This window comes from Lissotriton helveticus, chromosome 1_2 (assembly GCF_964261635.1).
Source record: "Lissotriton helveticus chromosome 1_2, aLisHel1.1, whole genome shotgun sequence".
Lineage (NCBI taxonomy): Eukaryota > Metazoa > Chordata > Amphibia > Caudata > Salamandridae > Lissotriton > Lissotriton helveticus.
This window is the reverse complement of record NC_136058.1, coordinates 356,744,133-356,769,418: the sequence shown is the minus strand read 5'-3', so window position 1 is coordinate 356,769,418 and position 25,286 is coordinate 356,744,133. Positions and strand designations below refer to the sequence as shown.

At 41.2% G+C, this 25,286-nt stretch overlaps 1 protein-coding gene across 2 annotated transcripts in view; it reads left to right on the top strand.

The window, feature by feature from the left end:
* Window positions 1-25,286, top strand: part of LOC144807917 (uncharacterized) — a 518,345-nt gene that overhangs the window by 212,457 nt on the left and 280,602 nt on the right. For both annotated transcript variants that reach the window (XM_078673511.1, XM_078673510.1), the window contains exons 3-4: window positions 2,315-2,346; window positions 21,702-21,800. In XM_078673511.1, the coding sequence (XP_078529637.1) occupies window positions 2,315-2,346; window positions 21,702-21,800 (131 nt within the window). The remainder of the gene's footprint in view (window positions 1-2,314; window positions 2,347-21,701; window positions 21,801-25,286) is intronic.

The following is a 25,286-nucleotide window of genomic DNA, read 5'->3' as shown; positions in this document are numbered from 1 at the left end:
ACTTCAGACCACCACTGCAGACCACATATGATCACCACTGAGGGAGCACACCTAACCATGAGTACAGACCGCTTACATGCCATGATGAAGAAAGAATATAGCTCCAACAACTCCAGGCCACACTTGCTACTAAACAGCCAATATAGAACACACCTGCCCATAGCTTCAGGCCATTACTGCAGACTGGAGCCAGCACTACTGCAAGTAACTACTAGGCAAGGCATCTGCCGACAACTGGAGACCAACAAAGCTGATCACAGTTAGCCCTATTACAAGTAATCACTAGATATGACAGCTGACCACAGATGCAGGCCATGACTACACATCACATCTTCCTGCCACTGCAAGCAGTCAATGCAGGAATCTGCCTCCAAATGCAGAGCACCACTAACAAGACACCTGTCCACAAATGCAAGTCACCACAGCAGATTTCTACTACCCAGCTCTGGAGGTAAGCATGGCACAGAAATGACAGACATAAGAAGTAGAACCTCACCTCACACACAGAACAGGTACAGTATAGTCAGTAGCAGGAACAACTGTGTTACTGAAATAGGAGATGTATAGTAAATCAACAGTACAGATATGCACATAGAACAGAAACAGCATTGCCAGAATTAATGTCTGATTCCCTCGCACAGTGGGGGCACAAAATTGCCTGAAGTAATATGTGTCTTCGCTGTTAGAAAAAAAACGTACTGCACATACAAAAACACCATGGGCATAGTGAACCCCTAACTTTAGTAGCTACAGTGGCATGGTGGTCTTTTGCCTGCAACTTGGCAGATAAAAGCTCATAATTAGTGCTACAAGAAAGAAAGATGGGTTGGTAGAAAAGCAAAAACATAATGGATGGATAAGTCTGTGGAAGAAGGGGCTGGTGAAAGGATGGTTGGATGATTGGGAGAGAAGAAGCGTGGGTGAATGGATGGGTGGATGAGAGGATGGATGAGTGGGTGAAAGGATGGAAGAATTAAGGGGAATCTGAAAGGATGGATGGCTTGAAGGATGGCAGAGTCAATGGAACACAGGGAGAATGGATGTTTGAAAGGATGGCAGAGTAAATGAAAATGAAATGATGGAGGCATGGGTCGGTAAAAGGATAGCAAAGCAAACGGAAATATAAATGTATGGATGGATGAGTGGATGAAAGGGTAGCAGTGTAAATGGAAATCTGAGAAGATGAATGAATATATGGGTGGTAGAGTAAATAGAAATTTTGATGGAGTGATGGATAGATAAAAAGATGACAGAGTAAATGGAATTCTGAGAGCATGATGGATGGGTGAAAACATGACTGAGTAAATGACATCTGACAAGATGAGTGGGTGAGAGAATAGATGGACACTAGAATCAATTGTCTAAAAGGTTTATTGATGGATGGGTAAGTCAAATTATGGACATTTGGGTGGATGTATATATGGATGTATGCATGTATAGTTAATGGAGGGTGAATGGATCCATGAATGGAATGACCGATTAATGGAATGGTGAAGGTTTGAATGATGTGTGAAAGAATGAATGGATGGGTGACAGAATGGAAAAGTAAAATGGTGATATCAGTGGTTGGATGGAAGGGTGAAAGGATGAATAGATAGGTGCCTAGATGGAATAGACAATGGAGCTCTTCTCGGGAGGGTCAGACTCACTTGATTCACTTGCTTGGTGCCTTCAGAGTGGTCTGGTTTACAGTGGGGTTATTTTAATTTTCTGGCGACTCCCTCGGCCAACACAGGATGCTCCCCATTATCAACGACCACATCATTACATCTTACCAAGAAGCAGAGTATGGGTAGATGTAACAAGCAAAAGAAGAATGCAAGACGAGAAGAGGCTGTGAAACAGTCTGATTGTTTTTCAAAAGTACTTTTATTGTTTTCTTTTTTTAAAGTTGCATTGCATGGCTTTTAACACACATGTTCTGTCACCATGGGTAAGCACAAAGAGACTGTATTATATCAATCTTATGGTACCACTCATTGTTGAAAATAGATATCTCTTATCTGTCCTCAAAGTCGATTTGCTTGTAACCTATGGAGCTATACTATTTCCTGCTAGCTATTACAGACCATTGTTCTGCCACCAGACATAAAGGTTCTTGATTCACGTTTTTTTCTCCAACAGAAACATTTCCTAACACTGTTACAAGTGTACATAACAAGAGTTCCGAAATGCTACACTACTGATATACAGTTGATAATATGTTACCTTTGGTCTTACAAATTGTGCTTTGTGGTTAACCTGCAAAGATCTCTCTACCAGAGATTTGCAGCCTGATGATTATGTCATCTAAGACTATCTTTCAATTTTCCAGGAATGTCTCCCTTCCTCGAGCATCTAATCCAGGTGAGAGTCAATGAGAAGTTAACAGCATTGAAATGAGAGATAACGCAACCCCACCATGGCACCTAAACCTAGTGATACATTTATACAACCCTGTCTTCCCCAAGACTGTGTTGCTACCCGCAGAACAATGTCATAAAACCCTGGAACCAAACCAGCCCAGGGGTGGCAAGTGTTTTTCTAATGTAAATTAATATAATGCCCACATTACTAAAGGGAAGGGATCATGTTATGTTAGTAACACATTGTTAGATTCTGAGCTTCCACAATGGGATCAGTCTCTCATTTACAGGTCTGGATTTAATGTGCAAATACAAGCAGGCACAGATGCAAACATATTATTTTTGCCATCGTTCAGCACAATGTGCCTTTTTCTGTGCCTCCCAAGCCTGCGCCATAGTTGTTTTCAGGTCTCGCTGAGCCAGCCCATGCGCTTCACTCCGAGAAATTTAGTGAGTGGCTTTTGAAAGTGCTACCACATGCTTTTCCAGGCCTCCAGCTTGCTTGCACTTGCGCATGCACGCACACAGCCGCCATGTGGGTTTCTGTCACGGCTCATTAAGCCTTGCGTGCCTCTCTCCGTGCCTCAATTCCCTCCTCCTTCCCCACCACAGATCTCGTCACTCTGCTTTCGTGGCCGCACGACCACGTTACTTTAATGGCAGCGCGGCCAATGCATGCGCGCACCACTTACTTGCATGTTTTTCTTCTTTCAGCGCCCGCACGCGCGCTCACAACACCTAGGCTTGTTAAACGTTTGTGTTCCAAGACAAAAGTCAATTGGTTTAAGATAAGTTAACCATTACTTGCCCTGTTGCTGCTAGTACGTACTACCCTTTACAGGCCCTTCCAATCAAATTGAGTCCAATGTCACTATAAAAGATTTGTGTGTTAAAGTTATTGCAGCGTTGTAGGTAAACTTTCTTTCAAATGTGATGCAGCATTCTTTAGCGTTTTTAAATAAAATTTCTCTCCAAGTCTTGCAGCACTCTTCAATAAACTTTCTCTCAAATGTCTTGCAGCACTCTTAAATAAACATTCAAAGGTAGTGCAGTGTTTTTAAATATACATTCTTCTAAATGAATTGCAGCTTTCTTCAGAACACGTTTGCTCAAATGAAAAGCAGCGTTCTGAAATAAACTTTTACAGGTATTGCAGCATTTTAAATTAAATATTTTCTCAAAATCTATTGCAGAGTTCTTGTCAGTCTCACTTTCCCTCCGTCTAATATTTACATGCCTCGGATATTTCTCTGGCCTTTCTACCACCCTTCAAACATATCACAATGTTTCTTCTTTCCTTTTGTTGTATCTTCCACTCCCTCCTCTTCCCTTTATATCAAATCACTTTGCCCACTTTCTTCTCTCCCATTCTTCATCTCCACTACCATATTTCTTGCAAGCTTCATCTTTGCCCTTCCTCTTTATTAATATTTGTGTCCCTATTTCTTGTTCTCCCCTTTCTCCACCCTTTAGCTCACACGTTTTTTACCTCCAATGACCCATCTCTGCCCTTCTTACTTTCCATCATTCCGTCTTCCCTATCTTGATTTATGCTTTTCCATTCTCCTCCTCTTGCTGTACTTTCACTCGTGTCGCTTTCATCTGTTTTTGTTCTCGCTTATCTTCAGTTCTTCCTTTCATTCCACCCCATATTTTACACACCTTTCTTATCTCTCGTTTCTCTCCCTCTTTATCTCTTTTTTCTCTTTTTTTCTTCCACTCATTTTAGCCAGGCTTTCCCTCTTTTCAATTTTAACTTTCTCCACATTTGTAGCCTGAAGCTGAGGTTAGCAGGACTGTCTGAGTTCATGAACGCCAATGAAACAATGGCCGTAAGGACATGAAGTAACTACAAGGAGTCTACTTGTTTGTCTACAGTGGTTGTCACCCAATTGGCGTTGTGCATGAGCCCTCTTAAACATCATTGTATCTTGAAAACATAAGGACTTCAAAGTAACGCACATTCATGTGTATGCACTCTTGCTCTTCGTTCTGGCTGGAAATGTATATTTCACAAAAGTCCACATCATATTTGTAGACTGCTCTGTAAATAAACACATACCCTGAAGATTTTTACATCTAGGAATGCGCAGGTCCAACTAAAAGCATGAACTACAGAACCCCTTTGAAACTTAAATTTGCTTTTCAGGGATAATATTTAGAACGTAGTCTAATTAGATTTCTATATGGTTGGCCCATTATGGAGAATCGCCACAATGACGTACACATCCAGTACAAATTGTTATTGTTGTGAGGCTGCCTTTTGTATAGCGCTTACTGCTAGGGCCTCAACGCTTTCCTAATCTGAGTGCCACATGTCCCGCCTTTTCATGTAGAATCCCCAATTAACAAGCCTTTGCATAGCCAATAGGTCTTGTCTTTGTGACCTTATAAGTGTTTAGCTTCGCAACAGTTGATGTTGTTGCACCAAGGATATTGTGCTGGATAACTAAAACATTTATAAGGTCCCAAAGGCGAAACCTATTGGCTATGCCAATGCTTGTTGTTCAAGCTTGCAGTGATGCATGGCACCATCAACACAAGCTCAGGGAGTAAAAAGCAGCTTTACAACATGCCTGGGGAATAAAAACAACACACAGACATAGGAAGCATATAAAGAGACAGATAACACACAGAAAGACAGACAAAATAGTAAGGGCCTCATTTATGAGGCCCCTTGCACCATCGGAACATTCTGCGGCGCAAAAGCCTGCGTGATATTCATCAGGCAACACTAAGCCACTTTTTTGGGCTTAATGCTGTCTGGTAAATATCAGTCCCTTTATCGCAATGTTCTGAGTTAAAGGGGCGTGCAATGGGTGTTGCTGAGGAAGTTCCCCACAACATCCACCGCCTATTGACACTGCCCCAGATTTACGAGAAATCCTAAATCTGAAGCAGTGCCAAAAGCTTACGCCTCCCCAGGAGAGGCCTAAGGGAGGCGCAACAGGGAGAAATATCTTTATTTCTCCTCATTTGTTTTTCTTCTATGTGTGCTGCATTTTGCAGCACAGAAAGGGGAAAAGCCTCTTATGATTATTTTTGTACAGAAAGGTTTCCCTTCCTGGACAAAAATATACCTCCCTGCAACGCAGGCACCCTTGCACCATTGTGCAAAGGTGCCTGCGTGGGCGCGGGCAGCCCATTGTGCGCCGGCGCAGGGAAAAAGGACAGGAATGTGGCGAATCTTATAGATACAGCACATTCCTACCCTTTTCTTTTGCCGTAGGGAAGTGCAGCAGGAAAGCCTGCTGTGCTTCCCTATGGCAAAACCTCATAAATGAGGCCCTATGTGTGCATGATGCATGCCTCTCTTTACATGTGTTACCACATTTAACTAAACCTTTATCATTTACCAATGCTTGTTGTAATGTGTTTTATGTATGCACAAACTTTAGCAAGTGCAAGGTGCGTAAAGATCGATATTGAAAGTAATAAAGAAGTGCTTCATCCGAACAGTTTTAGATAGTTAGGGAGTAGTAGTCGATGTTTCTTGCTTCACAACAGATTGACGACTGTGAGTAGAGAAAGTGCAATGTTGTAGAAGGTTGTTGACTGCAAGGTGTTGATGGAGTGTAGTGTAGTTCCTATTATCCCAATAGGCTATGCGCATTGGAATAATACTTCCAATAGTATAGACGTAGGGCTGAGGTTAACTAGGTCTTCTACTGACGATATTAGACTTAAAGTTATGTGTTTGCCAGCTAGCTCAGAGTTCACTAGAAACTTTCTCGAATAGACAAGGAGGAGTTTAACCTCCCTGGATAGACAAGAAGGGATTTAGTTTCTGACAACCATAGAACATGACAACTTTGCTCTCCCCTAATCAAGAGTAGATCTCTAGAGTCGTGTGAAAACAAAAGACAACTTATTTTACTCAGTCAGTACGTGCATTCTTAGTTTCACCAGTTTGTAGAGAAAAGGAAGAGACGGGCGTGTTCAATAAAAGATGTTATTTATTGATCAGTCTCTTTTCTCGTACAAGAGAAATAAATCGCTATTATGGCAATACTTATAGTTAAGTAAAGTGCATACAGTAAAAACAGAATTATAAAATAATACTGTAAAAGCATTGATATGGTTTCTTAGCCATATGATACTTTAAAATGGATAAAATAGATACATACATATATACATTGACTAATCGTACTCAACTGGTGCTTCTAACTACGCCTACCCCAGTGTACCTGACCTAAGCCTAATACGTGGGAGGGAGTAGATAAGTAGCAGTTTAACTTAAGTTTGCTTTGCCAAGGATCTGCTTCAAGAATTCTCTGCAAGGGGTTATTCAGTTCTGTACCTGGGATTTAGAAGGCTGGAGGGCTGGTATCTCTATCTCAGGGCTTGATATACCAGCTGCCTGCGAGGGCGGCTGGAAGCGCCGGGCTGGATTTCTCGGCAGGAGAAAAGGCAGCGTCTCTCTCTCAGCGCGTCAGAAGGGAGGGGCAGCGTCTGTGGGCTTCGCTGTCAGCTGGGCTCCTCGGCAAGTCTCGCTGCTCCAATCTTGTCACCACCACCGTGTGCTTGCTTAAGGCAATGTCAGTATTATTTATACCTGAAAGGTGCCGAGATTGACGTAAGGATGGACATAAATACGTCAATAAGGATGTCATAAGAACTGGTCGTTCGCACATTCTTTACTGAAGTTCTCGGCTAAATCAAAACAATGGCTGCGGGGATTTCCCAGGTCGCTGTAGGTTTGATTTGTTTTGAGAACTCTGTATGCCTATTAGGGGGCTGGAGAAATAGTGCTTGCCTAATGAGATAATTTCAAAAAGGGGGTGGTGATGGACAGAGTATCTGAGTTAATCAGAACACTCCTACCCAGTCAACAGATCAGGGCTTGATCCATCACAGTTTTTTAGCTCACTGCACCATCCCAGTTCAGAACCTGGCTATATGCAAATTAGTCTTTCCCTGGCCCAGTGCATCATGGGAACAGGGCAGACCAAACTACCAAGCCAATTCTTCACTGGAAAGGAAACAAGCGTGCCTAATGAGATGGCATGCGCTATGACCTAATCAGATAACGGGCTTCTGTGCCGTCGTATGGCTAATCAGATAACGGCTTTTTGTGCCGTTGAATGGCTGCTAGTTAATTATTAACCAGACAAGGGTCAGAAATAGGGGGATCGATACAGTACCCATAGTAAATACATCACACCCACTCCACGTAATCTATGTCCATATTTACTAATCTAGGCATAGTAAACAAAACTAGTAGTGCATGTGTATACCAAACCACCCCAAAATACAATCATATGCATTTTGAAAATTGGAAATGCGAAATACACGAAAAGATGAGTATAGTTACTATATGCACTCAAGCAGTATAATAATGCAAAATCTACTACGCATATTTTGAAATCAGCATGAACGAAATGCGGAAATTACACATGAAATGGCTCTTAATACAGAAGAAAAAATTCGAGACCATTTCATCACAAAATCATAAAATACTTGTGAACATGCTAGAGGGTAGCTAACGTCTCTAGAGTAGCTAAAAATAGAAATTTTGTTCTCTAAGAATAGTTTTACTTTAAGCAGAAGATAAGTGTCCCAAAAAATTGTAACCGCTCTCCGTAAAACTGGTGAGAAAATTCCTTATTGCTTTATTTTCAAAGTTGAAGGCCAAATTCAGGGTGTAGGGAATGCCGTGTGCTAGCTTGCTCAAAGTCATTCTTTCTGCTCTGGTGAAAACATCATATCATTGAGACTTTCGAAAAAACTGTCAACTGCTTCTTGCGAAAGTTCCACTAACTCGGAAAAAGTTGTTAACATGCATTCATGAGCATGATTGCCTTCATTGATGTTTCGATCAGCATAGCTGACAGAAGGTCGTACCTGATCGATGCTGCTTTCATCTCGTACTTCACTACTCTTCAATCGTAGTGGTGAAGTCTCCACGAATGCCGTCATCAGGATTGGTAGCCGCTGGGGACAGCACAATGCATGAGCCGTTACCGGACCCAACAAAGTCTCTGCGTCCATTGGCACATCCGATTGTAGTGTCAGACAGGTGTCCAACACGCATTCTTCGCCGCATAGCAAACACCTTAATACAGGCATAACACAACGTTGCCACATCGGTCTAAATGAAAGAAACCAAGTCATGTTCAGGTCTCTAAGCCGGGCTAGTCCAAGGACTTTAGTTATGCGGTCCCTGTAGCGTATGGCTAGGATTGTTTCTTCCATTGTCACTGGTGTCTTGTCTGTGACATGGTTTGCCATAGCGAAGTAACAGGATCAAAAATAGGATGCCTGCCACCAGTCCCAAAAGGAGAGGAAGTCCGCCAAAGACGGAATGGACAAAATTAGGAAAAATACCCAGGATGGCTTTGAATGGGGTTAAAGCTCCCGAAAACACTGTCTTAAATACACTTGAGATACCACTTGTATCAGAAATATTTAAGATTTCGCTCAGTATTTCTGCGAAATGTATGGGGGAATTGCTCTATAACAGTGAATGAATCTCTGCAGTTGTCCTTGCAACTTGGAGATCATACGTTTCTTTTGATGACGTTAACCGGGTTGGCGTCTGTAGGAGCACAGTCTTCATTCTGCTTAAAGTATCAATTCGAATAGAAGAAATTTTCAAACTGGGCCATAACCTTGCCTCCCTGTCTGGAGCATCGTTTGGGAACAATACTCGTTCACAGCACATGACCTTCGTAGTCACGGTTATGAGATAAGGTTTTCCGGGCAGCAAACTGCAACATCTGCGATCTACAATTATCTACAATTATATGTTTTTAAATATACATTCTTCTAAATGAATTGCAGCTTTCTTCAGAACACGTTTGCTCAAATGAAAAGCAGCGTTCTGAAATAAACTTTTACAGGTATTGCAGCATTTTAAATTAAATATTTTCTCAAAATCTATTGCAGAGTTCTTGTCAGTCTCACTTTCCCTCCGTCTAATATTTACATGCCTCGGATATTTCTCTGGCCTTTCTACCACCCTTCAAACATATCACAATGTTTCTTCTTTCCTTTTGTTGTATCTTCCACTCCCTCCTCTTCCCTTTATATCAAATCACTTTGCCCACTTTCTTCTCTCCCATTCTTCATCTCCACTACCATATTTCTTGCAAGCTTCATCTTTGCCCTTCCTCTTTATTAATATTTGTGTCCCTATTTCTTGTTCTCCCCTTTCTCCACCCTTTAGCTCACACGTTTTTTACCTCCAATGACCCATCTCTGCCCTTCTTACTTTCCATCATTCCGTCTTCCCTATCTTGATTTATGCTTTTCCATTCTCCTCCTCTTGCTGTACTTTCACTCGTGTCGCTCTCATCTGTTTTTGTTCTCGCTTATCTTCAGTTTTTCCTTTCATTCCACCCCATATTTTACACACCTTTCTTATCTCTCGTTTCTCTCCCTCTTTATCTCTTTTTTCTCTTTTTTTCTTCCACTCATTTTAGCCAGGCTTTCCCTCTTTTCAATTTTAACTTTCTCCACATTTGTAGCCTGAAGCTGAGGTTAGCAGGACTGTCTGAGTTCATGAACGCCAATGAAACAATGGCCGTAAGGACATGAAGTAACTACAAGGAGTCTACTTGTTTGTCTACAGTGGTTGTCACCCAATTGGCGTTGTGCATGAGCCCTCTTAAACATCATTGTATCTTGAAAACATAAGGACTTCAAAGTAACGCACATTCATGTGTATGCACTCTTGCTCTTCGTTCTGGCTGGAAATGTATATTTCACAAAAGTCCACATCATATTTGTAGACTGCTCTGTAAATAAACACATACCCTGAAGATTTTTACATCTAGGAATGCGCAGGTCCAACTAAAAGCATGAACTACAGAACCCCTTTGAAACTTAAATTTGCTTTTCAGGGATAATATTTAGAACGTAGTCTAATTAGATTTCTATATGGTTGGCCCATTATGGAGAATCGCCACAATGACGTACACATCCAGTACATATTGTTATTGTTGTGAGGCTGCCTTTTGTATAGCGCTTACTGCTAGGGCCTCGACGCTTTCCTAATCTGAGTGCCACATGTCCCGCCCTTTCATGTAGAATCCCCAATTAACAAGCATTTGCATAGCCAATAGGTCTCGCCTTTGTGACCTTATAAGTGTTTAGCTTCGCAACAGTTGATGTTGTTGCACCAAGGATAATGTGCTGGATAACTAAAACACTTATAAGGTCCCAAAGACGAGACCTATTGGCTATGCCAATGCTTGTTGTTCAAGCTTGCAGTGATGCATGGCACCATCAACACAAGCTCAGGGAGTAAAAAGCAGCTTTACCACATGCCTGGGGAATAAAAACAACACACAGACATAGGAAGCATATAAAGAGACAGATAACACACAGAAAGACAGACAAAATAGTAAGGGCCTCATTTATGAGGCCCCTTGCACCATTGGAACATTCTGCGGCGCAAAAGCCTGCGTGATATTCATCAGGCAGCACTAAGCCACTTTTTTGTGCAAAGGTGCCTGCGTTGGCGCAGGCAGCCTATTGTGCGCCGGCGCAGGGAAAAAGGACAGGAATGTGGCGAATCTTATAGATACATGTATACAGAACAAGGGAACCCGTAAAGGTAGCGAGGGACCTCGGGTAATTGTATGTTTTAAAGTAAACAAAGGTCCTAGGCTTATTACAAATATAGCATATAATATATGACACAGACTTATAATAAGGACTATGTATCTTCTTCTCCCAAGTCCAGCCGGACGAGGAGATTTTTATTTTGAAGGTTGGATAAATACAATTTAGAAAAATTGAGAAATGAACCATTAACTGGGCACAAGCCTGTACCTAGTCAAGGAAGGGAGACAATACATTGGAAAGGAAAAGGATAGAGTAGCAGGCAAACAAGGTGGAGAAAGGCGGTGGCTTATAGTACAGTGAAATTTTTCATAAGCTCATAGCCTGCAGTAACTGCAACACATGTTACAGAATTGAAAAGGGAAGCAGAACTGCACAAACTGTCGACGTAACGTAATCTTATAGATATAGCACATTCCTACCCTTTTCTTTTGCCATAGGGAAGCGCAGCAGGAAAGCCTGCTGCGCTTCCCTATGGTAAAACCTAATAAATGAGGCCCTATGTGTGCATGATGCATGCCTCTCTTTACATGTGTTACCACATTTAACTAAACCGTTATCATTTACCAATGCTTGTTGTAATGTTTTTTATGTGTGCACAAACTTTAGCAAGTGCAAGGTGCGTAAAGATCGAGATTGAAAGTAATTAAGAAGTGCTCCATCCGAACAGTTTTAGATAGTTAGGGAGTAGTAGTCGATGTTTCTTGCTTCACAACAGATCGACGACTGTGGGTAGAGAAAGTGCAATGTTGTAGAAGGTGTTGACTCCAAGGTGTTGATGAAGAATGTGTGACAGAACACCATTCTTAGTACAACATCAGCACACATTAAGGGGTACTAAATGACCATCTGTGCAAAGTAAGCAGGACTGTCCTATCACATTTAAGGGAAAATTACATTTAGCTGCAAAATCCGATTACGTTCCAAAATCACCCTCAGTGAATGTAAATGTATGTGGAAATTCTGTAAGGGGCACAAATCACATTTAGCAGAATAAAATATTTGGTTTCTTTAAAATAATGTCCTTTTGGTGTGGTCACCCCCCACTTTTTGCTGGAGATTATTGCTGGTGACCTACAATTCAGCGCCCACCGTGTATGTTGCGACCCTTACATTTAACTACAAAATCAGATTAAATTGCAAATTTAGCTTCAGTAAATTATCAACATTTGTGCGGAAATACTTTTGTTAATGTTGATGTCAATGTACGCAACACTACGTGTGTACCAAAATGAAACCAAGAAACTGAAGAAACTGTTGTTGAAATCTCCCGATATGACCTCTCCAGTAAGAAATACGTGGTCAGGCAGGCCCTGTGCCCTTGGCTTGAGGCTACTGATTGACAGATCACAGAATGGGTATGACATAACCAGCAGGATAAACACGCGAACATGAAAAACCCAGATTTGTCCCACAGATAGTCAGCAACACCACAACAGACCTGCAGACATGGCTGGAAGGGTGCGGGTTCCCAAAACACCAAAGTTAGATGCCACTTGAAGTTAGGAACACACATCCAATCGGGACACAGCACACACAACATACTCAGTGATCACACGCTCCCCATGGCAGATATCTGGACGAGTTACTCACTGGTTACTCACTGGTTGCTTCACTGTTTCCATGCAAGGTGGAGACCCACCTGCATTTCCCATCAGGTGGGAGTAATTTATGGCTTCATAATTAGGCCCACATTCTACTACCAAAACAGGATCTATAAATTGATTTATGGTGCTTCAAGAAATGTATAAATAAACATTTAAAATGATTGTATTTTAAGACAGTGTTCGTGGCTATAGTGTTTGATTAAACCATCTGTCCCTGTTTTGCCAAACACCTCTTGTCTTTGTTTTTTCAAGGTAAATTTATAATTGAGCAACACTTTAAGAAGCTCAAGTCGCATTTAGCAAAATAAATTGGGTGCTATAAGAAAATGCCCTTTTTATGTGGCCGGCCCACACACAAACACATAGGCACTTTTTGATGGATTTTAATACTAGTGTATAAATTCTGAACACTGGTGCACCGCTGCTCAGCCACCAGTGTATGTGCATCTAAAAGAATGTACAATTGGCATATCCGAGACTGGCATAGTTAACTTACCTACAAGTCCCTAGTATATAGTACTCTGTGAACCCGGGCCTAAAAGTTAATTAGCACTAGTGAACTGCAGCCCAAAATTGTGCCAAGTGACAAATAAAAACATGGCACAAGGCCTGTCACTTCAGGCTTGCTGGGCAGTGTTTAAACAGCCATTATGACTTGTCAAAGTCACCCTTTTAAAAGTCCTAATCATTCTTATTTAAATTCAATTCATAAACTTTATTTGGTTACACACCAATAATACAGTTAAAACGATCCAAACCTGATCAATAAAAGAGCGCCAGTAATACAATAAAAAAACAAGATAATAAATAGATATAGGAGGGAGAGAGAATAGCATACATTATTGATCCATGCAGTTCCTGTAATTAACACATGCTTTTAAAAAACCCAGCATAAAAGGTAAACAGTCATCATTCAATAATTGCGAGTACATCAGTGCGGGTCGAACCTGATTAAAATTCAATCTTTTTAAAATAGGGACCAGGAAATGTTTACGAGGGAAAGCATAAAAATTACATAAAACATAACATGTAGCATGTCCTGCGGAGACGGATTGTCGCAGCCGCAGGAAGCAGTCTCCATACCTCTGAAAGTACATTTGGGTCTGGCAAGTAGGAGGTCAAACATATTCAACCGAAACCGGGTTAACAAAAATTTATCGTGAGTAGACAGAGACTCAATAAGGTATTGCTCCGTCCTTGGTGTTGTTTTTAGCATAATATGTGTGCGCACGCTGAATTTCTCAACCTCCTTGGCTACCCTTTCCAAATTCCTCTCTAGTAAAAAGGCTACCTTAATTGATTCCTTTTTAAATGTCATCATCAAAACAACTTTAGTTTGGGTTGAAAAAACACAAAAGGGCCGATCCATACAGAAATAATTTCCAGGAGCACAAAAACACAGTTCATTACAAAACACCATTCTAAAATAGGTTAAATTCAAAATTCATCTTTTTTGCGATAGTGCACATAAGATTGTCTCCGTGCTGTACCAAATTCCAGAAAGACAAAAAACCTCAGAAAGAAAATAAAAAGCTCTAAAAGGGTCTGCTTTGTCTACCACAATAACAAGCACTACATACTGCTTGAACATAATTGGGCATGTTCTAATGTAAGCAAGCATAGAATGCATAACGAAAAAATTAAAGGGGGTCTAAAATCATTAAAAATCATCTTTAAGATAAAATGTTTGTCTCGGCCTTTTGTCTGATGTGCCAATTTGAGCGTAAAAAATTGGAGATTGAGTAAACAACGATGCACCTATTAGCTGAAATACAGATTCTTAAGGCTGTGTGTCGGTTGTCCAGCTCAAGGAGCTGTAAAAGTGGAACAATCCAGCATATAGTCCATGAATTCCTCAAATTGAGGTGCACATGTGTGAGACAAATATAAATCAGTCAAGCTACCAGAGGGTACAATTGACATTTTATCACGAAGAACAGTGCTTGAATGAATCTCAAACTTCTTTAGGTAAAGAATGGGAGCTCAGCCAGTATTCAGTCAGCCCTAACCAGACCAGACAGTTGTTTTACATTTGAAACCGAAGGAATAGTAGAAGCCATTTGATTGGGCACTGGCTCCCACAGATGGTCTTTATGCAGGACCAGATTATCTGTCTCTCAAAGCCTAATCCAATATAATTTACGTTTAAGAGAGTCTATCTCTGAGATTTGCCGAGATTGAAATCAAAGCTTTGGGGGAGGGGAGGGAGGGGAGATTACGATGTTGGACGGGCGGAAATCTATCGGGCATCGATTCAGTTGTGGGACCAACCGACCTCCTGTTGGCAGTCCCAAACCAGCGATTAGGATGCAACCAACCTCTGTTCAACTGCAATGCTATTCTTTACAATGGGAGCATGCATTCCAACCAGAATGCATGCTCTCATTGTAGTGAGAGGGTGCCGTTCATCCCTGCACCCGAGGCAGGCACCTCAAGGTGCCCTCTAATGGGTGCAGACATCAAACCAGAGGCCGTGCATCCTTGGGGGCCCTGCTAGGGGCCCCCAGAGTAGACTTCCCACAGCCTTTCTATGTCAGAAAGGCAGGCACTGAAAGGCTGTTGAAATCCAACATCGAAGCCCTCGGGGGGAAGGAGCCACCCTTGGGATTACTGATGGATTTCCAAATGGCAGACAGACACCCCGAGCCCGCTGAAAGCCATTCAGCAATCTGGCTCAGATTCCTTTCCAACCGTCTCCATTCAAATTGGACCCTCTGAAAGGAATCTGAACAGCCGATTATGATTCGGTCCAAACAGCTCCGACTGAGGGTCTGTGCCTTTCCGACCGCATCATAATCTGCCTCTAGTGGTAATAGTGGCACACTCTTTGGTAGCCTCGGTAGAGATTTAATGAAGATATTTTTGCTTCTAACAAGCGAGTCTAAGTTACAGTAGTTCCACAAATCAGCCCCATATAGAGCTACGCCACTCGCTTGAACTGGAATGGTATGAAGCTGCCCTATTAGCAAACCTTACTAGAGATCCGACTGTGTTTGAGAGTCAATGTGTTTTTTCAAAGCTGGGCTATCCTTGTTAATGTCAATAGGTTGCCCATAAGGTAGGCCTGAAGTGCCCCTAGGCCCTAGGGCAAGGTGCATTATATTAAAAGGCTGGACTCATCTGTTAAGCTACAGGGAAACAAGGGCCTGCAAGAAGCCTCCTTCCTTTCTGAGCCCACCTGACCTTGTCCAAGTGGATCCACCATGGACACTGCTGGTAGATTCTGGGACTGCGAGTTCTAACCCCCAAGTGGTGCACACAGGATCCTGAAGCCTTGACTGGTGTTAGAGTGTACTCCTCTGACCTTAAAATCTACAAAACCTGACACTGCACAGAACCAGCAATGAACAAGGTCAACATGGTAGCCGCAGCTGACAAATCGCCTCTTGGTATTATCTTTCCAGTTTCCTCAACTTTCAGAAACATTTCCAAGTCTGAACATAGATTTCTCCAAGGCCAACATCAAACAGCAGCTGAACACTGCCAATATATTACTAGGCACAGATTCTAGGATTTACCTTCTTAGAACTTTCCTGCTGCCGACTACAGCAGCATCAAGTTTCCTGACGGAGCCTAGGCTCACACCAGGGACCTGTGTTTCACCCAGCCACAGCCGTCGAGCCCTCCTTCATATCAGCCTACACCCCAACTCGCAGACAAAGAATTTTCTCCAAAAATTCTTCCAGGTAAAAAGTAAACTTTCAACCAGGATGAACCTGGTCCCTGTTTGTGACCAGCAGTAGATCATGGCTGGCTCTAACGTTTGATCTGGACCCGGTCTAGCATGTCCACATAACCGCAATTGACCTTTTGCAGTTTTAGGCTCTATTTAGATTTAAAACTTTTAAAGACCATGTTAATATTGAGTAAGTTGATGTCAATATGAGGAACGATACATTTATGTATCAAAACCAAATTTCATCTCTATTAACAAATTTGCCTGTTGTGAAATCCACGTCAACCCCAACTCAGAAATACGTAGTAAAGCATGTACTGAGAACTAGGCCTGAGGTCACTGATTCACAAGTCACAGATGGGGCGGCACGTAGACAAATGCACAAACAGTAAATCCGAGATCATTGCCACAGATAGGCGTAGCAACACCACAATTGGCCAGGAAGATTTGCCCCAATAAATCACACATGGCCTGCGGAGTACACACATCCCCTCAAAACCATAAAGTCAGATGCTACATAAAGTTAAGAACTTATTGCCAATCAGAACACAGTACACGCAGTGATCATGCTAGCCCCATGCCAGACATCTGGACATGATACCTACTGGCTGCATTGTGTCTACGCTAGTTCGAGGCCACCTAGATTCTCCATCAACTAAATTAATTTACGACTCCAAAGGCAGTGGTTCACGTTCCTAACCAAACAAGGATTGCCAAAACTGTGTTTGACATTCACTGAATTGTATGGAAAACACATCTCAGATGGATTGTAAGTTGAGACAGTCCTCAGACCCTATACCTGTAATCGTTCTCCCGGTCACATTCTTTAATTAAACAAACTGTTCCTATTTTGCCAAACGCCTCTTGCCTCTCGTTTTTTCAAGGTATTTCATGTTCAAGCAACAACCATATCTCTGCTTCCCTTTATCAGATTTTTGTCATTTTGATTTCTAATTCATCAGTAAGGGCCAGATGCACAACCCCATTTAACATTTGTAGTTGGGCTGATTTGCTATTTTGGCCTAAAAGAAATGACACAAAATGTCATTTCTGCCCAGTAGAAATCGAATTTTGCAACACCCCAGGAAGAAATCGCAAATAGGGTTTTCCTATTTGCGATTTCCTGTGCACATGTACACAGCATTTCCTAAATGTGAATTCAGCATTGGTAAAAGCTATTACCATAGACTCAAAGTCGATGGTAACCATGTGTAACTTAAAATAAGCACTCCAAAATGTTTTAAGCACACACAGGATATTAGTTAACTAGCAATTTTCTAATAGCAATCCTTACTCTGTAGGAATCTGCATTAGTGAATCTCTATTTTTGTACATACTATTTTAGTAGCTAGTTCTAAGGAGTAGCGATTTAGGAAATGCAAAATAATTATTTCATATATCTGGTGCAATACTTCTTTTATTTCCTATAAAATAAGTGGGACTTTTATTGTGTTGTGTTTTTTAGTTTGTAACTGTTCTGGTACTGATAATTGCCATGCACACATTTCTTCAACGTTTTGCCTGTCTGATTTGTACTACAGCTTCAAAGGGTTGAGCTCAAGTTTACATTATTGAGACCTAACTTGATCTAGTAAAGAATAGCGTTATTATTACTTGATGAGGAGTGCCACCCACTTCAACTAATAATCCACATTCTCACAGATGCAAAACAATATGTAACTTTACAATCATGCATGGTGCAACATCAACTGGAGTGTGGATACTCTTATAGGTGTGAAAACACATGTATGTACAAATTCAACTTTGTTACAAATTCAGCAGAAATTGTTCTATGGCCCTTAGGGACATTGTCGACATTGCTAAGTTAGCATAAGCTTTGCTGCCATGCTACTGCTTTTGTGCACGTTACTACGTGACTTTGTTATTACAACACTTTGTCTGTACCTTTTACATGAGAGTAGTTTGTTTTTCTCGCTCTCTGCCTTTCTTGGTGTTTAGTCTGAACACGATGTGCAAGGTCCCTGAACAATGCTCCTTGTTATTATGTTCCGATCAGTCCCTAGCACCTAGACATAACATGTTAGACACAGCTGCAATACTGAAGACTCGAGCTTTGATATTACGTTGTTGCATGTTTTTCACACATACTTGGAGAAAGCCATTCCATGGAGAGGAGCTCTGCTGGTCCTATGATGTAAACTTTACATTTAGGCTTGCAAGTATGGGGTCTTCTATCAACTCCCAGAGATCTTCTGTTATATAAAATACCTTCTTCCAATCAAGGGGAGGGTGGCTAGGCCTAATTATATTGCCTTTCCCAAGGTCTTTATATAATGACTACTCCTTTTGTATTCTATGGGATTGTAACAATGCTAACTGTGCTAAGTGTACGCATTTTGCTGCTGGTACTGGCTTTTATACTTTATTGTAGAGCACAGTAGTTAAAATAAACACTTTGAACTATTTCAGTGACTCTGATAATTCTCTTTATTGACAAGTACAAGTGAGTGAGCGAAAGCTCTTCTTGTTCCCACGATTTCTGAGAGAGTCTGGAGTGTTGTGTTCCGGGTTGTGTACATTGGTAGCTCCTTGAGATTAGGAGAACAAATGAGACACTATAGCTAGTCGGTTGGGATTCTGGGTACTAATGTGGTAGATTGGCACACTTCTATTCACTGAGGTCCTGTTTTCCTGCTCATAGTTCTGTGTATGTACAGAATCTCTGCAACAAACTCTAGCATCAAATCTAGGTGCAGAGGCACTCAGTTCAGATAGAAAATGTAGTAAGAGGGCAGGTTTGGTGTAAAATGTGTGGCTAGGTATGACATCAAATTGCATTGCCCGCACATTAAAGTGCTAAATTATGGGAGCTCTGACAAAAGCTATAGTGATCTGTAGCAAGACCTGAAGATAGCCAATACCTGACTGACCATTAAATACTCTGGAAGTACCTTTGAATATTTACATGGGCGTTGAATGAGAATCCCCAAAATATCAGCAGACAAGGCTTACTTGCATAACCTTTTTTTAACAAGCCAAACAAAATTAGGGGCCTACCTTGCTGGCTTTGTTTTTATAACTGTTTTTTATTGAAACCTTATAGAACACATTTTAAACTTTGAATTGAGCATTTGAAAAATAGGTTCAGCCTTTAACAGCCATTTCAATTGGCCAGTTCTAACATGAAATATATATTCATTTGCAATATGCTCTGAAAGGCCATGGATTAGACATTCTAAAGCAGAGGCTCATTGCCTTGTTTTCATATAATGCATTTCACGTTTGCGAAATGTGTATTCCCTCTCAAAAATACATCTGCATATGTTTCTATGTTGGTGTAAATATCTCTTTCAAATTTCCAAACGCTCATCAGAGCCACACTATGTCCCTGCTAAAATAGTTGTCACTCAAATATCACCTTTCAATATATTTTTAAAAAGTTATACTTTTTCTCAAAACATCAGTTATGAGTTCGGAATTAACACACATATTCAATTTTGGTTAACATATATTTAAGGAACCTAGCAAAAGCTTCTAAATTAGTATGCTGTGCTTCACACAGGAGAGCTACTTATAGGTAGCTGGAGAGTTACCAGTAGCTCGCAAGCTACTTGATGCAGAAGGCTGGTATATATAGTCAGGGGCGGCTTTAGTGCCGGTGACACCCAATGTGACAATGTTGATTGACACGCCCCAATGACCTCCTCTGCCATTGATTCCCTTACTATCACCCATTAGCAGTGCCCCTCAACTCTCCAAAACCACTGTCTCACGGATGCATTTATTTAGTTTTATAGCACCATCATACTACTGTAGGGTGTCAGAGTACTTTACATCACACACACATTACACAGGGACAATCAATTATACGTGTGTAAATCAGTGTATAGTTAATGTTAGATAAGATAGATGACTACAAGTGGTAGGAGTCAAAGGTCATCCATACTGGTAGGCAAGATAGTTTAAGAGTGCTTGGTCTGGAGAAGCACAAACTCAGTATTTAAAACGTTACACCATGGTTAGGAGTTCTCTTTAATAATAAGGATTAATTTCTACCCAAATTAACAGTTTTTGCAACATTATGATAATGAAAAACTTGGGGAAAAATCATAATACTCTAATCTATACCTTGCAGTTTTCATCCAGCTCTTTGATGGCAGTTAATTGTTCACTGTTCTATGTTAGGATTTTAACTTATAAACTGCATGTAACAAAAGGATCTCTCAGACAAAAACACTAACCATGGACATATTTACATTATATGCACTTTGCATCAGGCATATTAAGTCCTGGCGCTACCTTAACATGAGTCAAACCTTCCACTGGACAAAACTCCAATCTCGATCCAGGAAGAACATTATTCACCCGAGTTATCTTAAAATTTTTATGGTGGCCTGATTCTCATTTATTATCGCTCACGTATTCGTCCTCCCATTTGCACTTACTCATTGTCACTCACTGTCAATCATTTCCACTCGCATTCAATATCACTCACACTCATTCTCAGTCACACTTCCTCATACTTATTCTTACTCACAATTTGTCACTCTTACTTTCGTTGATTAATTTACACTCACTCTGACTCACTTATACTGACACACAATCTCAATAATTCCTCTGTAACTCTCTCGCACTCACGTTCACCTATACACGTTTACACCTTCACACTCTCTTTCTCACACCTGTCCACTCTAATCTGCATACATGCTTATAAAGTACAAATACAATCATTTTCTTTTTACTGACTTCATTTACCAGTGAATGTCTCATTGTAGCTGTTGGTGCTCCATTTTTTAAATTACACTAAGAGTGAAAAATAGTATATTATTTACTGTTAGTCTAATACAAATGGAGAGGCAAATAAGGAAGGCACAGACTCAACTCCCTACGGGGCTGCCACCCCTGTGTTCTTGACCCTAGGTTGCCATATTTAAAGCCAGGGGTCACGGAAGCAGTTCCGGTGGATGCAGCAGTTAAGCCCATCCACGCTGGGCTTTTTCTCCCACGGTGCGCACGCGGCGCCGCAGTGCTCCTTAGTCCTGATGAGCCCAGCTCATCATGCTGCACAGTGGAGCTGTTCTCATGATGAGTTGAGCTCATCACAACTCCGCCCACTTCCATGTGTGGGCGTTTCGTGGCAGTTATGACGAGCTCAGCTCGTCATGAGTACAGCTCCACTGTGCCTCATGAAGAGCTGAACTCGTCATAAGGTGTTAAGCTAGCGGGCCGCAGAGGAAAAAAAACAAAGCTAGGGTGGCTGGCACCTGCACTGTGTGTGCAGCGGCTCTGCTTACCTGAATTACACTGGAAGAGAGTGAAACGTAGTTCTGCAGCTAATGTTAACAAATTATTCCATTTAACCATCAACATACTGCTAATATCTGGAACGTTCTAGCAATGCATCCCAGGCTTCCAAGATACAGACCTGAGATAAGACTACAACTTCCAGAACAAATAGGCTCTTCTTCGCTGTGTCTCTGTTTATTATTTTCTTATTGTGACCATCTCAATGTAATTCAGCACCTTTTCTGTTTCACGCTACAGCAGCCGCATCCTGCACCCCTTCCAGCTGTAATCAAGGCTCTTGTCCATTTCGCAAATGTAATTGCTACTCTGGATATACAGGATCAGATTGCAATGAAGGTAATGAAGAAAGAGTTGTTTATAGCCTGTGCATGCCCACGCATAAAAGATTAATTGTAGGTTATTAGTACCCCAGTTTTTAGCACAGTATTTTTGGACAGCATCCATTAAACCTATACCTAGATTATAATACAACACATCTTAAAATGTAGCGTACATCTGTACAAATATTATACGTTTATGTCTGTAACTTTGTAAAGAGCGCTTTTTACTCACTGTATATCTACCAAATGTGACTTCCTCTCCGTCGTGGAATGAAGCCCATCACTAGCCATCATTTACATTTTATCTTGTAGTGCTATTCATATAGATTGTGCCAATGTATATAATATGATCAATCAAAGTAAATAAACATACCATGTGCTAGCTGCAACACAAAATGTAATCTCACTAGAATAACTACATTCTTTGGAGAAAGAGAGAACCAGTTCATCCTCTATTGCGGGATTACAACATTTTACTAAAATGGCAATTTATCATGTTTAGTCCATTTTCTATTTTCAGTTGAAACACATAGAGGGTATTTAGAGTTTGGTGTATGTGAAATGCCCCCCAAAATAGGTGGATGTCCCATCCACCCTATTTAGAGTCTGCTGCCAGGTATGCACTATGAACAGGTAGTATGGGCAGCCGTCATTTTTTAGGTCTCAGCTAGATAGCGCATACGCTGTCTAAAAAAGACATGTTGTATATGCTGTGTAGGCTTAAGCCCGTCCCCATTTGCTGGCTCCATGGTCACGCTTCTATTCTTTCAACAAATGTAATTTAATTTATTTCCCCCCATTTGCCCACGCCATTTATGGGTTATGACTCTTCCTGTGTTTAGCACATCCGAAGAGCATGGACCAACAACTTTTTGTTGAAGAGCAGTTGACACAAGCCCTCATGTTTTCACTTGCTACAAGCTGTGGTTTTGTAAACAGGCATGTGTGTTTTGTTCTTATCTCATCACATCTGCTGTGCATTAAAAGACCAAGATAAAACATCAGACGCGCTTTTCCAAGGGCATCACTTTACTTTTCTTTCTCTTACTTCAAAGTGAGAGGATCTATCGGCCGCACATTTTCTGTGTTCACATGTTGCCTGACACAGCTTTTTTCTTTGTACAGTATTGTCCTGTTTTCTTCCCTTATAGTTTACTTGTTATCATTTTTATTATATACGGTTGTGTGGCGGCATGCTTCCTGTTTGCTTGACAATTGCAGGTTTTGTGATTGAATGCTTTACTAATTTGTGGAATAGTTTGCTACATGATTTAGATTATAAACATTAATTATTGTGTTACTTTAATCTTTTTGGTTGATCTTGGGTGTAGTTACCTTGTTGTTGTAAAAACTTTATTTCGGCCATTGGGGCCATAAAAGTACATAGAAGACAATCTCCAAATATTTACACAAGTTTTTCAATGGTTACACTATCATAATTTATGCACAGTTAAAACCACTGATAAACTCATATCAGACTCAGATTTATAAAAAAGGCAAAACGATCATTGCAATGCACTAGAAAAATTAAAAAGGAGTTCCTCCAATTAATCCTCCCCTATAATTGCTTCAAAAGTCCTCTCTTGGTGTGCCACATGGCATTTAAAAAACGCGATAACGCAAATACAATTGGAGGGTCAGTATCATATTTTAAAACTCAAAAAGCCTCTGCACAAAGGGTGAACCCAAGGTTTTTACGTAGTTGGATTAACCATTGTTTGCGAGGTAACACATAAGCCGGGCAGAAGAACAGCACAGGCATTTCAGTTTCAGCCATAAATTTACAAGTGGGACACATTCTCAAATTCTCAGGAGCCTACAAACTGGTATGCACTGCCAAAAGTAGGTTCCCCAATCTAAATTGCAGGTTCATTTTCCTGGCCATTGGTGGCTAGATTACATCCAGAAACGGTTCCTTCATGTACACCTCTTTAATTTGTAGGAACTCCATCGTCAGCCTGCCCTCTTTAGCGCTCTCCTGTAGAGACAGGGTAAACCAATCACATAGAATCAAGACACAATATATGATTCACATTTTAATTTTAGTTCTGTATATGTATAATATTTTGAATTTGACCAACAAACAAAAATGCCCCAAGGGAGAAGGGAGGGGTGGTGCAAGGAATGGTGTGGGTTGGGGAACAAAATAATGAAATGGTACTGGTCAGTAAGACCCAAATTATAACAAGAAATACAAAGCGTGTTGGCTCGTAAGTTCAGCCACACTGTGTACATAAATGTCAATCAACATTAATACAAAAAGCCTCTAGAACTAACCACTCAGATCATTATCACAATATGGTTAGTTGTGGGTAAGGTGGAAGATCGTCGACGTTTTGACCCCTGTAGTTCTAGGGTAAAGCTAAAAACCTTAGGCTGGGGTCTTCATCAGGACAACAAACGGTGGGGGCATTGAACCTGTGGGGAGTGAGGTCAAAGAGTAAGGATGACTGTCAAAAATGGGCGGGGGAGTAAGGATACTTGATATATAGACTGTAAATTATCGTGATTAAATAGTCATCATGGCTCAAATACTTCATGGTGCAAATGCCTGTAATGTTTTACACGATCCGCCCTGGATATCGTAGAACAAGGTAACTCCAGAGATGACAACAGCTCTGTCCTCCCCTGCCTGGTCGAGAGAATCCTGATATGAGCCAGCCAAGGTATTTTATTGGTATTAAGTATGGGGAGGAGCTCCTTTAGCTCATCTTTATAAGAGGTCAGCTCAGGAGTTGCCTATAACCTCCGCCAAAATGTCCTGAGGGCAATCTCTTGATCAATTGGCCTCATACCCAAGTCCATGCAGAGGGGAACTAGAGGGGTACCGTTTGGTAGACCTTTAAGCTGTCTCATGAAGTTATTTTCTAGCTGTACAAGGTCCAAAGTGGACTATGCCCCCAAAGGTATGCCCCATATAGTGTGGCCCCTCTTGCTTGGGCCTTGAATATCTCCACCCGAGGAGATGCCTGCTTAAAGACAGTTGTTCTCAACATTTTCATTATCCCACCCGTTGTCTGGGAGAGCCTGTGCCGTTTTTTGGTCATCTGTGGGCCCCAACCGAATTGCTCAGACAGTGTAATGCCCAGATAGTCAAATGTCCTTACTTTGTCAAGGAGGGTGCCATTGAGAAAGGGGTTTGGACACCTGCTCTTGGGAGGGTTAAAGACCATGAATTTGGTCTTAGATATATTAATCTCCAAGTTCCTCATGTTACAAAACTGTGCAAACCCATCCAGGATGCGTTGAATGCCTAGGGATGACTTGGACAATAGCAAGGTATTGTCCGCAAACATCAACGCAGATATCTTCCCTGTGGCAAGCTTTGGGGCATCAGCGTCTTTTGTATTGTTTAAAAAAGCAATGAGCCCATTAATACAGAGACAAAATAGTGTGGGGGCTAAAACGCATCCCTGTCTCACTCCCTTTCTGATAGGAAAGCGCAAAGAGAGTTCCCCATATTTTCTGCATCTAACTTGTGCATAGTTGTACATGTGTAACC